General features: G+C 43.8%; 1 protein-coding gene across 1 annotated transcript in view; it reads left to right on the forward strand.

Annotated features, from left to right (window-relative positions):
- The window catches only part of LOC311010117 (protein sidekick-1-like), a 217121-nt gene that overhangs the window by 78543 nt on the left and 120315 nt on the right, over positions 1-18263 (forward strand). The window contains exons 2-4 of the mRNA XM_084004637.1: positions 54-210; positions 4412-4518; positions 5206-5353. Of these exons, the coding sequence (XP_083860763.1) occupies positions 54-210; positions 4412-4518; positions 5206-5353 (412 nt within the window). The remainder of the gene's footprint in view (positions 1-53; positions 211-4411; positions 4519-5205; positions 5354-18263) is intronic.

Consider the following 18263-nt stretch of genomic DNA (forward strand, 5'->3'; position numbering starts at 1 on the left):
TGTGCCTCGTTTTCTGAGCGTAACTAACTCCCACTCTTTCCCCCGTGTGTCAGAGGTGGCGCCCTACCTGCGAGGGGGTGGAGTCGGGCAGCAGGTGGTGTTGGAGGGGAACAGGCTGGTGCTGACCTGCCTGGCTGGAGGCAGCTGGCCTCTTCAGTACCGCTGGACTCTGAACAACAGCAACGTCACCGACTGGACGCCACAGTACAGGTCAGTGATCCTTAGTCTACGTCTAAGTACAGGTCAGTGATCCTTAGACTAAGTCTATGTCTCAGTACAGGTCAGTGATCCTTAGTCTAAGTCTCAGTACAGGTCAGTGATCCTTAGACTAAGTCTAAGTCTCAGTACAGGTCAGTGATCCTTAGACTAAGTCTCAGTACAGGTCAGTGATCCTTAGACCAAGTCTACGTCTCAGTACAGGTCAGTGATCCTTAGAACCAAGTCTCAGTACAGGTCAGTGATCCTTAGACCAAGTCTAAGTCTCAGTACAGGTCAGTTATCCTTAGTCTACGTCTCAGTACAGGTCAGTGATCCTTAGACTACGTCTCAGTACAGGTCAGTGATCCCGTCTGTAGTCCATCCTTCCTCCTGAGAGGTGTGTGTTCAGTCATGCCTGTGGCAGAGAAGAAGAACAGCATGCCAGCTGTTCCCTAAGTGACGGAGTGTGTTTGGAGAAGGTCACAACATTTAGACAGTGGAGCCAAAGTGAGATTAATAATTACATTAGCATCATAAATATGTATATGGTCTGGGGACAATCAATACGTCTACTTCCTATGCTTTTCTCAATGTGCCTCACTTCTTCTTTGTCGTCTCCTTCTTCTTCTTCTCCTTCTTCTTCTTCTCCTTCTTCTTCTTCTTCTCCTTCTTCTCCTTCTCCTTCTTCTTCGTCGTCTTCTTCTTCTTCTCCTCCCTGTGTGTTGTTGCTTGGTAAGAGCTCTCCCTCTCAGCAGAACTGCAGCTGTGAAACCAAATAGTTTCCCCATCATTCAGAAATGGAGGGGATCTCGGGAACGCATGCACACTGAGGGAGGGGAAGGTTGAGCCAGCGTTTTGTAGGCCGTCGCTGTTCAATCCCAGAAGGTCTGCTCTCCAGCTGATTTTACAACCTGGACATCATTTACATGTTTCTTTACTGTTGGTTTAATGCAGGCAGGCAGAGCAGGCCGCCCACTGATGGAAGGGTTGGTGGTTCCATCACCAGCTCCTCCTCTTAAGTGTTTGTGAGTGGGACAAGTAATCCCATATGACATACAGACTTCATTTAGTGAAGAAATCTGGATAAAAGCGCATATTATTTGATAAAGAAGTCTGGTCCACGCTGCATCACACGTCCCTCTTCAACACCTTCTCCTTTAGTCTGATTTATCTGATTTTCAATTACCCCTTATGCTTATATTTAATGTACTGGACAGTGAATAATTCAGATGAGCAGCTCTGTAAGTGAAAATGATTTACATTAATGGGAACTCCGGTTAGGTTTCCTGCTTCAGCGCCGGTCCAGCTACTAGCCTGGCCCTTTTTTACACATGATGAGTTGCAATAAAATCAGGAGGAAAGTTTGACAAAAAGAAGAGTGGTGGCTTTGTTTTAAGGAAGACTCTTGACAAAGGCTGCCGCTGCGGCTTAAAAAGCATATTCACAGGTTTGGCTGATAAACAGTCGCCATTGTGTTCATTAAACGCTGCCTGATTGTGTTGGTTAAAACGTGGCAACCTGCTCCATCTGCTTTCCTATTCAAACACACACACTTGTGGGAAATAGATAGTAGACTTATGGGATACTTAGGCCAGCCTTTTATACCCACATTCTCCCATTATATTACATATTAATCACGACTACGGGTGAGAAATGAGAAAAGATGTGATCCTCTGTAGCCACACTGGCACATTGTGGAAACGCATCTGGTTCCTCGGGGGCTGGATTGATGCTAGTTTGGTCCATTTGGGCTGAACCCGTCTTATTAAAGGACCTGATTGAAATAGTTCTCTTATTGAATCTCACGGGGGGAATTTGACTTCACACGCAGCTCTGAGACTGAGGAATTCACTGAGAAATTATTTTATTGATTGGGACCTGTCAACATTGAAGTTTGTGTTTAGTGAGAAATATAAAGGAAAGCTCTTTAATAAATACAGTGACAGCTCCTCCAAACACACAACCATTAGGACAACATAATGGAACACAGACAGAGAGAGAGAGATGCACGGTCCAATATCTAAATCTGCTTCAGGATCAGAGCTGCTGTGTAATGTGCCATTCCTGATTCCGTGTGTGTGTGTGAGAGACTCTTTGATGTGTGTGTGTCAGCGCTAAGCATACACTGACAGCCTGGGAGTTAAATACTTGGCTGTCCTGGTATTCATAATGAGCCCCAAAGCGATGTCCAGTTTTACTGTGTCTATCTGGTTTGTGTGTAATATGAGTGTGTGCGTGTGTGTGTTTATGCATGTGTGTATTTGTCCAGCATGGCACCAACCTAGATCCTATGCCAAGCTTCCCATTAGCGAAGCACAGTCCATTAAAACCCCATCAACATCCCTCTCAGTAAAAAAAGCAAACATGCACACAGTGGAAACATTCTCACTCTCTCTCACACACACACACACACACACACACACACACACACACACACTACATTTACACAGAGATACTGTACGTACGCACCACTCTGCCGTCTGTTCCCGGGAACCTCGGCATCAGAAAGCCAACCCATTGTCCGATCAAGGTCATGAAGAGAATTACACAAGCGTGGATACATAATGCATGTACTGGGCAAAATGAAGCCTGTGTTCATACCTTTATCATCCAGTCATTCTTTAAACGTCTCCTTCATCAGCGTGCCATAACAACATGAAGCGTTCAATCACAACTAGAGATGCAACAATTGCAATATTGGCCGGTTCCAGCTTTTTTTTTCTTCCGACCTGCTGAATGGATTTTCTGCAGATTCCTGATTTGAAAGCTCCAGGCTAGTTTTTTTGTGTCCTAGAACCGTACAAAGGAATATTTCCAACCGTCAGAAATTCAAATTCCCTTACTTTGTTTTTGGCATCTAAGGTGGTTATTTGCATAAAAATACATAATTCAAACTATCAAAAAAATTAATAACTGTATTTTTCATTCAAATACCGGCTTTGATAAAAAGAAATCCTGGCATTAGTAGTGTCCCTGTATAATAAGCTGCTTAGAGCTAGTGTTAGGGAGTGAAGCAGGTCATAATTCCCTTTTTAATTTATATTTTATATTGCTGTAAATGCATCTCCTTCAAATGAAATATTAATTAAAGTTCAAAAACTAAATTTGATAAGACGACATTTGAATGCATCATGATAGCCTTATAATTGATCAAATCTCATTTTTCACTGAGTAGAACTTGAACGCATCATAATGCAAGTCACTGTAACTCACGTTCTGAGCAGAGCGGCACCGGGGAGAGACCGCTGACGAGCCCGCCAATCAATTAATTAATTAAAAGTGTTTCAGGCTGTTTCCCCGTGGCTTTCTTTAGACTTCATACATGACAGAGCTTTACGTCTTTTCACTCAACATGTTCTCTCTCTCCACCGGACGCCCGCTAACGCCCACTAACGGCGTGACGCATCACCACTGTGGCTGCCAACGCTTCCCCGACGGGTGTAGCGGAGACAGTCGCCTGTTTGAAACTGCACCTGGCAGCGAATGATGGACTCAACCTGTTTGTGTTATTGTTGCAGCTGGGCGGCTTGTTAGGCACTTTCACCACAGCTCCCCTTCACACAAGCCACTAATCATGTTGGTTAACACCTAATTATTTGCTAACTAAGGCCAGCTATCAGTCAGAAAAAAAGAAAAACATCCCTAATTGCCTTAAGCCTTAAGAGGGTTGTGGGACAAAGAGAAAAACGTAATCATTTATACCTTGAACCATCTCTCCCTCATAGAAACCACTGTATAATGCAACATTCAGCCACATCTGGTTGGCCATTATTTAGAGTTCTTTTATATTGTAAAGCTGCACGTAGCCTCAGCTTAGCTCATATCTAGCTTAGCTTGCTAAAAGGCAGCAGAAACAAAGGAAGCATTAGTGTCCAGGTCTGGTAATGCTTCAGGACATGAGCGATGGAGAACCTGACGTGTCCGAGATATCGATGAGCCGTCATTCCCGCCTCATGTGTGCGGGTAGTGCAAAGTCTACATGGTGTGTACTGATTGTGAGCATGTGTGAGGTGGAGAGAAAACACTTCCTAAACTCTTAATCATTGTGTAAAAATAAATCAATAGCATAAATAAGTGACCTGTGTGTGATTCCATACTGATTGGTTAGGGGGGTAAAAGCGACCCCGTGGCGGTTCCAGTGTTACGGCTGTTTATTTACAGCTCAGGGATGTAAACCCATGGCGCTTCTGTCTGTGTGTCCGTCCATCTCTAGGTTGTCTCTCCGCTCTCTGAAGAGGACGGATGCCGGCCTGTATCAGTGCATGGTGAGGAACAGGATGGGAGCAGTCATTCACAGGAGAACAGAGGTGCAGGTGGCCTGTGAGTATACACTATATACAGTACATATAGTATATATAGTATACTTTCACCGCTATAGGATACAAGCGGCGTCTCTCTTAAAGTCTGAAATCACAATTAGTTCCTTTCTGCTGTCAGAAATGGTGTCAAAGCCAATTCATTGTTGCCTTTCATTTCAGTTGGACTTTGATATTTTCATGTAACGCATGGGTAGCATTTATGCGCTAAAATACTGAACTGAAAAAGTAACCCTGAATTGAAACATGTTGACGTTCTGTCACACCGGCATGGGTGAAATCAGATAATTGAATAGAGTCGTTGCAACCCGTGGAGTTGCTCCCTGGGGAAACGCAAATTGGTGTGAACTTCCACACACAAATGGCAAGCCATCGCGACAGCGCTGACCTTCTGGGGAACGGAGAGGCTACTGTATCACGGCGGCGGTGTCTTTGCACAGGAATAAACTCTGTGAACTCCTCATCCTGCTGACGGATGAACTAGCACGCGAACTGATGCAGAGAGCTTTAATAAATCTCTATATCGAAAGTAAAACACACTAGCCCCCACAGCTAGCATGCCAGGGGATTCTGATGCATTTTGATGTGTGACCATGCTGCTTTTCCCCGGTTTTTAATAGCTGTCCATTAATATTCATTCCAGCTATGAGTAATTTGTCACATTGATATTGATACCTCTTTCCTCCTCCAGTTACGGCGAACTTCTCCGCTGAGGAGACGAGGAAGACGGTGACTCAGGGGCGAGCGGCCGTCATCAGCCCGCCTCCCCTCGCCTCGTTCCCCCGACCGCTGGTCACATGGTACAAAGACGGACACAAGATAATCCCCAACAATCAAATGTAGGTGTCTCTTTCATTCCATGTCTTTATTCTTTAGTCCGACTTCTGCAAAATGCCTGCTTGAGATCCAATTTAAATGTTACGGTCCTTATCCCTCAGTGGTATATTACTGGCTTAGCATGTGGTCGGAGCACAAAAGCTATTTTTAATCCTCTTCCACCAATTGTTATGAATAACAAGCCATTAGGATAACTGACCCCTTTCATTAGACATCCTTACAAAAGACTTAGGACGTTATCAAGAGAAGAAAAAGTGGAGCGTTTTTCAGTGAATCAAACGTTCTGGTGTCTAATCTACAAGGTTATTGAGTAATTTGAGGTGTGGAGGGAGTTGTTCCCGTTTATTAATTGTACAGCAGAGACCTGAGGGTCCCTGGACATGTTGAGCTGTATTTCACAGGCTTTTGTTCCATGCTGTCGTCTGGCTGCGTCAGAAAAGCCGTGCTATTTGCATATTCTCCCGTAGCAGCTACAGATATCCTGTCAGTGTCGTTATTTTGAGAAACGTTCATGCGGCGTATTAATGATGTAATTATTCACACAGAGCAGAGACGCGTAGGTTTGTTGTGAAAGGTTTTTCAGAGTAATGCGCTGTGGATCGAGGCAATATCTTAAAATAATTTTAGAATATCGGCTTGGAATCCGCTCGTCGCTGAAATGAGGCGTTGCCATCCGGACCTCGGTGAGGTTGTTAGGGAGCCCCAGCTCTGAGATAACTAACTTCCCATTAAGAAGACCAACTGCTCCCCTGTGTGTTATTGAAGGAAATTGTCGGTGGCCTTGTTGTGCACTTAAGCGGCCAGACAGTAACTTTTTTCATTCCTTTTATGACAGTCAGCACCTCAAAAGTGCTTTTGAGAAAGATTTGTGGAGTCGGGTTACACAAACAGTGTTTTCAGTTCTTTATTTTATTTATTTTAATTTGAATGGACACAGAAAATGTCTCTCCTGTAAACTTAATGGAGCTGCACTTTGGTAATGAGGACAAAGTCAAGACTGTATTGAAAGTGTCAGGACAACACCACTACTTACAAATACTACAAATACTGCGCTACTACCACTACTCACTGGCAAGTAAAAGCAAAAAATGATCTGACTGAAATCTATAAATAAAGTGATCCTAATGCTCTAAATATTCACCCATCTATCAATTTATTGTAATGGCCAGTTAACCACATGGAAGTAGGACCGTCCAGATCCTTTTGTGGAATTCTCAAGTGGTCAATAATAAGTCCGAGTGTCCAGCCTCACAGAGGAGAAAAGAGCATTTCATAAGGTGTGTTTTTCAACCAAGGTTGGAAGGCAAACATGGAAAATATGAGGAAAATGATGCACACCTCCATGCAGTCTTTCTTGGCGTATGTGTGTGTGTGTGTGTGTGTATATATATATATATATATATATATATATATATATATATGTTTGCCAGGCCATTTGCTTCCAATCTTCTTATAAAAATAGAAGAATAAAACATGCATAGGGGGTGGAGATCTGCTCTGGGAGATCCCCATCCAGAACCAGTTGAGGAAGTAACGGGAGCCGTCACTCGTGAAAGCATGAAGATAATGAAGGCGGAGTTGAAGCTGGGGTTGCTGCGGAGGTTGCAGAGTAAGCGCTGATGTAACGGTTGCAGCAGGAGGTGAGCATTTAAAACAATATGATTCGACAGTGAGCAATGGGCTGTCACAGTCTGGCAGGTCAGCTGAGAGCTTCGGCCTCACGATCACGACACACATGACACGGTGGCTTGTGTTGAAGTCAACGTAATGGAGCTCCATTGGCTCCATTTCTCTTTGCCCTTCATCTTAATTAAATTTTTCCTCCCTTTAAAAAAAAGCCCAGCCTGTGCATTTTATTATCAAGAGAAGCCATTAAATTCATGGTTTTCTCAGCTATTTACTGCAGACACAGTTAGTTCCTCGTGAATACGTGACTGCCTCCACTAAAGTCATAAGAAATTAACACTTTTTTTTATGAAATACAATGTTAGTGACATTCTGGGAATAAAAAACTGCAACGGCCTTACATTTAATGTTTTATTTAGATCATATACCAATTTTATGCAGAGAGAGGGAGGGAGACATGCCACTTCCAGTAATTTGATATAAATTATTATTAACTCCAGGATAAGTGTCCAGAATAACCTGTGTCTTCCTCCAGTGGATCACAGAGACACATTCAATAGTATTTCACATCTGTGATAAACATCTGGCACGGCTGTAATTCACACCAGCAGATTAATAAGGAAGAAAATGTCACTCTTGCTTAAACCTTTAAAAAAAAGCTCAGGTTTTCTATTTCAACATTGGCGAGCTACAATACATTGTATGAAACCCTGATGCTTTAATTCAGATTTACAAATATTAAACCTGTCAGTCATTTGTTTTTGGGAATATTTGATTTGCATACCAAGAACTCCCCCTTTTTAGCTTGAATTATTGAAGAAAACTTTGGTTGCGTCCCAAAACGTATAGTTTGTGAATTGCATACTATTACAGCGTAGAAACACTGGACACCACCCCTGCATTAATATCCCACAATGCAATGCAGTAGTGACAGCAACAGACGACGGCGGGCAGCTCTGAAACGTGGAAGTATAAGATTCTTCTTTGCTAGGCTTACTGTATTTTTTTAAATGAGTTTGGACTTCATGATTTTCACAAGTCAGTGTTTGAGCACGAGGTTGGAACGGGTTGCCAAGGTATCAGCCGATGCCGTGACGCGAGTCTCACGCGAGAGTATGAAAAAGTTTCGCTGAGTTTTTATAAATGCTTGTATTATCAGGTCAACACATTTTTATAAATGCTTGTATTATTATTAAGTGTTGACCTGATAATACAAGCATTTATAAACATTTAGCGAAACGTTTTCATACTCTCGCGTGAGACTCGCGTCACGGCATCGGCTGGGTAAACACGGAAGTAGCGTCTACGCTGCAGTAGCGTTAGTTAGCGTTAGCAGCCGAGGATAGAAGCTATCAGGCAAGTGTTCTTTTAAATAAACTCCTGATGTACTTACAAACTTTCAAATGCCTCGTTTTGTGAGTACAGACCCTATGTGTACTACTGCAGAAGTTTGGTAACATTCCATGCATTATTAATGGGGTCATTTACGAGATATACCCTCTGTACCGTAGCGCCAGTACTAAGCCATTCGGCTGATAGCGGCTATCTTGACTTATGCTAACCATCGCTAAAAATGCTTCCGAGGGGGTATTTGGCTGGATGTCATGGTGGAAATTACCTAGGGTGCATTTCACTCCGAACCATCACTTTAAATGCGAGAAAAACGTATTTTCTTTCAATAATTCAATGTAACATGGTGAATAATTGAAGGTAGTTTTGTGGGTGAATGTGAAATCATTATGTCTCATTTTTAACATCAGCCTTTTGTCTGATTCGTGCTATTAAAAAAAAGAGAAAACGGAGTCTGATCTTCAGTGATTGTAGAGTTGATCTTGAATCAGCCAGTAACAGTTTTTTCTTTTCATCCTTGAGGATGTTGTTGTAGTCTGAGAGTCTGTGGTTATGCAGTTTTTGTGTATTTAATGTTCTTTTAGAGTCTTTGGGGCAGATAAACCCAGATATTCATGAGTTCATTAATGATTGCTTAATTAATCATTAGCATAAGATCTATCCAAGAAAACAACTGAATGCAAACTACTGTGTGAGATTATTCAGTGTCGTCTGCAGGAGGTCGAGTAAAACGTGGACGGAGACTAAAAGCTGGACTGATCAGATTCCTCTTCCTGTAATGGGCCGTGCACGCTGTGTGTTTGGGCCTTATTGGTGGGCAACTTTAATGCAGAGAGCTTAAGATTCATTCTTTTGCACCGATACCTGTATCCATGGCAACAAGATGACAATGACAGCTGGTTCTGCCACTTGCAGTGTCTGCTAATTATGATTATATATAGTGATATAAAAGTAATTTGAATTATATTGTTGGACCAAAACATTTCATCACCATTAGTGGGTTTTTTTTTTACCATGTTCATCTGTTTCTGCTCTTCAAAGAACACACACACACACACACACACACACACACACACACACACACACACACACACACACACACACACACACACACACATTATACCATGAGAAAAAGTTAATGTCACCTTCATTTCATTTTTCATTTTCATTTTCAAATATTAATGTGATCTGGATAACAAGTTCTGTCCCTGCATTGTTAGATGAAACATCCTGATTTGCACCCCCCCCCCCCCCCCCCCCCCCCACACACACACACACACACACACACTAATGAAGATTCATGCGTAGCCCCTTCTTTGAACCCTCATAGAAAAAACTAATTTGCACCTTTCTTCACAGCTTTTTCTCTTGTCTCTACAAGACATGTCTTCCTCTCCTCTCACCTCGCCGCTCCATCTCTCACTCCCACTTCCCCGCCTCTAAATTATTCTTTCTGTGGCTTTGTTCTCTCTCCGTTTGCTCTCCCTCCCTGTCTCTTTATCGCTCATTATCATGCTACAGGATATACTGCTACCGGAGCCATAAACTTCTGCTCCTGATCAACTGCTCAGCTGCTGTGCTGTACGCACACAAACACACAGACGCACAATCTGTCTCTCCAGACCCATCTCCGTTTGCGTCTACCTGGCTCACGTGTGTGTGTGTGTGTGTGTGTGTGTGTGTGTGTGTGTGTGTGTGTGTGTGTGTGTGTGTGTGTGTGTGTGTGTGTGTGTGTGTGTGTATGTATGTGTGTGTGTGTGTGTCCTCTCAAGCATGCCAAAGTGAGCACACTGAGTTTGTGCACGGTTCTGCCTGTGTAACGGTGTGTGTAAAGCCGTGAGTGCGTTAGTGTGTGTGAGCGAGGTTACGCTGGCTGATCCGGCGGTCCGGTGAGACGAGGGCCAGATGGCGCCTGGCGGTCGGCTGTCGTCGTGGCGACCGAGCTGATGATGTTGTTTATGAAGTTTATTGATCCGATATGCATCACTCCCAGAGTCCCTGGCCCCATTTCACTGTCTGTCTTTGGGCAACTCCCACCGCTCTCAATTTATGTGTGTGTGTGCCCGCCCCTAACCCTTCTCTGCATAGCCAACACACACAAGCTCGATCCCTCTGTGCATCCGCTCTTCCCCCCGACCCATCACGACCACACTCACACATCCTGTCGGCGTATGAACGTTCCCAAACTCCCCAGCCCTCAAAATCCTCGCCAGCGAAGAACTTACAAGCTGTCACTTCCCTCGCACTCAGCTTCAATCTAGCGGAGCTCAGAGTCCCTGCCCTCTCTGTTGCCATGCTGCTCTGCCATCACTTATTTCACAAAATGGTTTTCTTCCTTCATCCTCCCGTTTACACATGGGCTCCAGACATAATTGAGTGTGTTTTATTCTTTCATGTTGCTGTCCAGCAGCGGTCATACAACTCCGGGACAGCACCGCTACCTCACCGCCGCCGATACAGGTTTCAGCGGTGACCTGCAGCCCAGGTCGAGAGGAGCGTGCCGCTGCTTTTAATTGGCTCAGAGGCCTGTGGCAGGTGGACGTGGAATGATTCTCATAGCCGGCAGCTTTAACAGGACAGTCAGGAGGAGGAGAATTAGAAAGCCGTCTTTCTTCTGCCGTCAGGGACGCGGGGAGCCCAGAATGATCAAATAAAGGCAGAGATCTCAGCAGAAGCATGGCAAGACAGGCAGGCAGGCAGACAGACAGACAGACAGTATCTCGGTGTCTTTGTTGCAGGGAAGTTGAGGGTGAGGAGAGCGCTGATGTCAGAGGTGGTCAACGTCACGACTGGGCCTCATGGGAAATATTTGTCTGCATAGACCTGGCCTAAGCACCCATATGCTGTGGAGGTGTGTGTGTGTGTGTGTGTGTGTGTGTGTGTGTGTGTGTGTGTGTGTGTGTGTGTGTGTGTGTGTGTGTCTGTCTTGACATTCATTCATTTTAATTTGTCAAACACCATTTTAACAGAGGGAGCGATTCATTATTTTACCGCTTTCCATCTCTCACACACACACACACACACACACACTCTGAACAGAAGGAAGTTTCTCGCTGTCTGAACTTTGTAAGCAGATGTTGTGTGTGTTTGTGTCTAGGAGCGTGTGTGTGTGTGTGTGTGTGTGTGTGTGTGTGTTAGACAGACGGCATGCTCCAGAGAAAGAGAGCATCATCGGAGGCAGACTCAAAGGATGTGTAGGCTTGAATCCCACCACATGCTGGAGATACAGACGGCCATCTGAAAGGTCTCGTACCCACAATGCACCGAGGGTAATGACTACGTTTCTCACGCAGCCGAGGGAGGATCAGAGTGACTGAAGAGAGGTGGAGGAAAGACATGGGAAAGAAAGTTAGAGGAAATGAATATGGAGTAAAGAGTGTAATCCATCGTGTCTGGGACTTAATCTCTGGAGCCACGAGAAGCTTAGATACTGGATGTGACTTTCTTCTCAATGATATGATTTACTTCCTTTCGGGATTACAATAACATCCCACACGTCGGGTTTTAAGAGCCAAAGTTTTCTCTCCCCGTGTATTGTATTCTACACTGTGTTTGTATGTCTTTGTAAGGATTATTCACGTTTATTGTATGGACTGACTCAAATACTTCTATAGAGTTTGGATCCTTTTCAACGTTGATATAACATTTAGAGACTTTGTTAATTCACGTCCCCTTTTCCATGACATCACGTAAGAGTAGACATTTAAAGCACATTTACAAAACTTGCATGAAAGAACTGATTGCTGCCGTATTACGTAGTGTGTTGTCTGATGTGGTGTTGCGGTATTTATACTATTGTGATATTTCCTACTTTAGCTACTCAAACAGCCTTGCTCATCTACCGGATGAATAGACCAAACTTATCAAAATAATAATAATAAATTTAATTTAATAGCGCCTTTCAGGTCACTCAAGGACACTTTTTACAAAACAGACTTAAAATCATACAATTAGTTAAACAAAAGTAGATAAAAAACACAAAAACCAACACAATAAAATAGGCAGTGACGGTAAATAGGCAGGGAAACTGATTGTATTCCAAGCCTTTGTATGACATCGGCTCAAAGATATGCCACTGAAATGTGATATGAAAATGAGCATAAATGCTAAGTTCAGTGTTTCACACTAGATTTCTACATGGATTCATTTTACAGAAGAAAAATAAAAGGCATGACTTTTTTCTTTGATGTCTGCCTGAAGTTGATGTTTTTCAGTTTCCCTCTCCTCCCCGTCGCCTTCCCTCATTCCTTCCCTTCCCATCATTGAATCGCTCCTTTGGCCGCCTAACATGGCGGCAAATGACGGGATGGAAATTCTCTACCGTGAACTCAATATCTTCCCTCTCTCTTCATTGCTCTGTTGTCTTGTTTGCCCCCCTCTCTTCCTGTCAGGTAGTGTTAGTAGTCGTTGGTCCCAGTTCAAAGGGAAAATGCTAATCCTGCTATTCCTCCACTCTCGACCTTCAGCTCACCTTCGGTCTTTGAGGGGAAATTGATGAATAGACTTCATACGTTTCCAGTTTGCAGCAAAGCTGAAAATTTCAATTCTGACCTTGTGTTGTTTCTTTATTAGAGACTTTTAGTTTGTTAAGCCGGGTTGAAAAGAATTATTAACTAGTGGAAGTAAAGTCTGAAGTTTATAAACTTTAGTCAGGAATTAACCCTTTATAGCAATATGATTATAGATGCAGCATAATACATAAATACACCTGAGCATTAAATATATCATTAAATATCTTATGACTGAATTAATGAATGAAAAGGACTTATGGATCTCTCTCGTTGCCCGTCCATCTGCCATTTTCCTTCAGCACAATGCATGATGGGATATCGTGCTTAGAGAGTGGATATTGTGAGTGAATGACATCGGGCATAATCATGATCACTCTCTATTTCTCTCTGACTCCATGTCTGGCCAGCTCACTCACGGATGTGTTATAATCCCATCGTCCTTGAAGGCACCACGGACCCGCCCCTTTATTTTAATGCGGGGCTATTTCAATGTGAACGTCCACGTGGTGTATTTCTTTGTGCTACTTCCCCACGTTTCTGTCCAGATACCTTGTCAGCTGCTAATTCCTCCTCCTGATTTAGATGTTGGCACGGGAAGTGCTCTGAGAAAAAGTGCTGCACAGGCAGGTCCTCTTCACCTGACAGCAGACGAGTTCACGAGTAGAGCGTGTGGAGGTAAAACCATTTAGAACCCCAACTTGGTGTGTGTGTGTGTTTACATACAGTGTATCTGTACATTCATGCATAATGTATTCAGTTGAGATTACTAATCATCTCTACTACATTTTTAATCAACCGTGTGAATAATTGGAGAAAGGATTCTAACCTCAGACTTGGAACTACTGCACTGCCTCAATGCAATGTATGTCTCCTTCTCTTTATGTCTAATTTAGGGCCAATGTCTCCTCTCATACATTTTATCTGCTTGCAAAAGACCCTTTTTGCTAAAAAATTGCCCAGAGGCGACTTATTCTCCCACCACAGTATTATTCATGAATTCTGCAGTAAAGAAATCAGATGACTTGTTTAATTTTTAATGTTATCACTGTACTGCACGGGGAGTGAGGGAGCGACACATGTGGCAAAGGGAGACAGCGAACAAGGGGTTGCTTTAATTGCATTGCATTTTCTGGTAATATTATTCATTGTCAAGGTGGAGTGGGATAGAATTGCATTATGAAGACGGCACTTTAGGGCCTGCTGTCGGACCATGAATATTCATCGCCTGCTCTGCCAAAAGCAATTTGTTGTCGCTTTGTTTAAAACTGTTGATGTGGTTTCCAAGTCTGTGGGCTATAAGTAGACCCACACGTATGCCACAAGGTAAAAACACTATGTTTTTAATAAGTTATGTCTCCTTTTTCCCCATCTCCGTGCACAATTGGGTTGATATCTGAGAGTTGATTACTATTATTTACAGACCCTGGCCCCGTCAGATATTTAGTTGCCGAGATAACGGCCTCGATGTCTGGCGGATGTATCAGGTGAGTTTGGATCTTCTTCTCATCTGTCCTTAACTCCTTTGTGACTGTGTTTTCTTCCCGTCGCATTTCTCAGTAACTAAGGTAAAAAAAACTTTTATAAAAAAGACATTAACTCTGAGGCTGTACTTAATGACTCTCCCAAATGACGGAGGCTTACTCTGCTTCACACACTCAAGGGAGACGAGCAGCAGGAGGGGAGGAGGGGGGAGGAGGGGGGAGGAAAGCTCCCGAAACTGCAGGAGAGCGACACAGATGATTGCATCACAGTTGCAAAATATGTTACTCTTAACTAACATGATTACGCCTTCAACATACTTGAATAGTCTGACACTAATCATCATGATTGTCTGTGTTCCCGTAGCAACAAATGAGTGCTTTATACAGCCTAACAAGTCCTATTAGCCCATCGTTTGCATTCACTAAGGCCTCGTCACACGGAAACGCACTGGATCCGGAGTTTTCACGGCCTGAAAACGCACTTCTTTGAAAGCAGCTCTCAGGGTGAAAAAGAAAAAAACTGTTTCGTGTTCGTTTTCATGTAGACGGCAAAAACGAATAACGTCATCGCCCCGACCCTCGAGCCTGACTTCTTCCCCCGCGACGTCTCGTAACAACTCGTAACATGCTACGTACTCGTAGCAGATATTCTGCTCGTCTGTACGACGGCGTTTTAGGAGCACTGTATGAAAAAACCGGAGCCGAGAGAGGGGGCGATATTCCGGGAAAAGCACAGATATGCTACTTTATTACGATGCTAACAAACAACCAACGCATTTATTTTCCTAATGAATCCATCACAACATGTGACAACGCCTCGTTAAGGTCCTTAGGGTGATGATGTTGATGCTTATTGTTGGTTTTATTTTTACGGGCCAAATTGTCATCGCATGGATATTTATTGATCAGGTGGTCGGGTGGATAGTAGCCGTAGCTTTCACTTGTTGACATAGCAACGGCAAACATCAACGGTCAAGCTCCGTCTCTTGCTCTGCGTTTTTGGTGTATTTTTTGTAGCAGAAACAGCGCCACATATAGGACTGGAATATGTACTACAGCTGAGTCGTTTTCAGTGGATTCGTGTGGACGCAGATTTTCTTGAAACGATGCCAAGGCAAAACGGAGAAAAAAAGATTGTTTTGGTATGTGTGGACGGGCCCTAAGACCCCTGGCCCTGGTGAAAACTGCCATCTGTATCTGGATGAGCCAAAACGTATGCTGTAAACACATTATCACAGCAGCGGGACTGAAATCACTTACCGGTTGGTATGGTGTGTTCAGACTGGGGAGGAAGTAGCACTCGGGGTGTAGCACCACCATGACTCATGACCATGACAGAGTTACTGTGACATGATCAGGGAACAGTTAGTACCCTAGCATTCACAGCAGCTGCAAACAGACGTTTTCTGGTGGTAGAATGTAGCTGCCTGTCATTTGGTTTGCCTCCTGGAAGAGACAAGCTGCTCTGCCTCGATGAAAAGGAAGAGCAAGCTGTCCTGTATCACCACGATATAACCACGTTTCCTTTTCACCGTTCTACAGGCCTCATGATGGAAACGGACAGTCCTCCATTTTGGTCCGGACTATCTAATGGACTTTGTACAGACCGTCATGGCACATTATAGATTTAGATGATCCCCTGACCTGAATGATTTGGTCATCATGTGATCTAAACATCCACCAGATCCACCATTCATGGTTTCTCAGATGATGAATCCTAATGTCTATGGTCAGTCCCTGCCTTTTCCTCTAGCGCCACCAGCAGGTTGACATTTGTAGTTAAAATTGACAAATGGAAAATTATGCTTCAAAGCATGTACAACAGCTTGACATAAAGTTCAGTATTTCAAGGTGGCTAGACAAGCACTTGGGCTGGAAGCAACGCAAGCTGTCTGCAGCTAAATAATAAGACGAAGGTGTTGGCACAGCCGGGCTGATGAACACTGCTACTGGCCACGCTTTCATCATCATCATCATCCAGTTAAATGAGTTAGTGGAAATGAGTTAGCATGGTTGCACTTCCGGTTCCTCTCAATGTCAATGGGGTAGATGCCTGAAATAAGGTGTGTGTTTAACACAAGTTAAAGCTATGGTCTACATTCTGAAAATCAGTTGAATCTCTGAGACCCCGCCCCCAACCAAACCCCTCCCCTTCAGTGTTCCACGATTGGACGAGAGGGGATGACGAGGAGCAGAGGGGATGACGAGGAGCAGGGGAGACGACGGGATTGGATGGAGGGTACGAGCCAATTGGGCTCCCATTGGTCAATTTCTATGCAGGCCTACGGCTGACAGACTGAATGGACACTTTGCATTAAAAAAGGCAGTTGCCAACAAGTGACTACATGAGACTTCATAACTATCACTATCAAACTCTGTTTTTTTCCCTTAAATGCATTGTCGGGGGAACCAGTTTGATGCTAACTTTCAGGTCGGCCCACAAAAATACATTGTGCTTGCATAGCATCGTAATTACTCCAAATATAAGGTGTTTTTTTTTAGTTTTGAGCAACCACAAGCTGATGCCTGGTTTCCAACCCGGCACCCACTTTAAAAAGGAATGTTTTGAAGCTGTTGTTTTTTCTACACAAGTGCCTTGAAAAGTCTGTGCAAAGATTTAGTAGATCGAGTCGCAATGCAGAGAAGAAGTCATACAAATGTCTGTTAATAAGCGTCGCCTGGATCACATTTTAATACCAGGTGCAAACTGAGCTCTCACTCCTCTACACCTACTATTCACCTGCTCTTTAAGGCTTGTGTTTGCATGTTCCTGTGCACGTGCGTGTGTGCGTGTGTGTGTGTGTGTGTGTGTGTGTGTGTGTGTGTGTGTGTGCGCGCCTGTGTTTGTGTGTGTGCCTCAACGATCTGGGTTTAGTGATTCTCTGTTAGTCTATTTCTGTCTGCCAGAGAGCAGCTGCTTCTGTCTGAACTGATCACTCAAAGACAGACAGAAAACAGAGAGAAGTGTGTGTGTGTGTGTGTGTGTGTGTGTGTGTGTGTGTGTGTGTGTGTGTGTGTGTGTGTGTGAGAGTGTGTGTGTGTGTGTGTGTGTGTGTGTGTGTGTGTGTGCACTGTCCAGAGTGTGCAGCCTGTGCTGATGAGGATGATTCATTCTTCAGATACGTATCTCTGAAAGGTGCCGTGTCTTTTGTCTTTATTTCTGATCCACTGCTTCCCCCCCGTTCCCCCCTCTCTTCATCTCCTCTACCTGTGACTCCCTGCCTTTATCCAATAATATCTCAGGAATCATTACACCCCCATTAAAGCCTGAACCAACACACTCCCACCTGCCAGCTTGGGTGCCGGTACGTGAGCGTGTCCTCTGTCTAAAGTCGTTAAATATTCTAAAGACAGAGACCTCTTTTAATTAGCCACTAATCACACTTTTAATTACCTGCCGCGCACACATCCATCACTGACCAGACTTCACACACACACACACACAAACACACTCACATCTGTCATTGGGAAGAGTTGTTAACCTATCGACCAAAGCGTAGAGAGACAGTGAGAGGGTTCAGGGAGGAAGGGCTGGACGAGGTTGTGATGACCACAGGAGGGAGGGAGGAAACCGGATCAATACAATTCTAGACTTAATCCAAGACTTTCCCAAAGACTGAGCCAAACACCCACAGGTGGACTTTGTTACCATTGAATCTGACATAAAAGGCTAGCATGTCAGTGTTAACTGGGAAACAAGAGCCTTAAGGTGTCTATTTGGTCTCGTTCATCAAGTATTCAACATGTTTATGTTTTCAATAACACATGCATGAAGCCGGATAATACAAGGTGCTTCTAAAGGCTCGCCCATTAAGTTGGAATAACTTCTCAAATATCTTTTCTTACAACAAACAAATGTTATGCATGAATTCACCTGGTTGATCGGGACACATAATGTAATCATTACACCTGATCAAAAGTGATTACTGATGCATTTCAATAGG

This window comes from Eutrigla gurnardus (assembly GCF_963514095.1).
Source record: "Eutrigla gurnardus genome assembly, chromosome: 3".
Classification (NCBI taxonomy): Eukaryota; Metazoa; Chordata; class Actinopteri; order Perciformes; family Triglidae; genus Eutrigla; species Eutrigla gurnardus.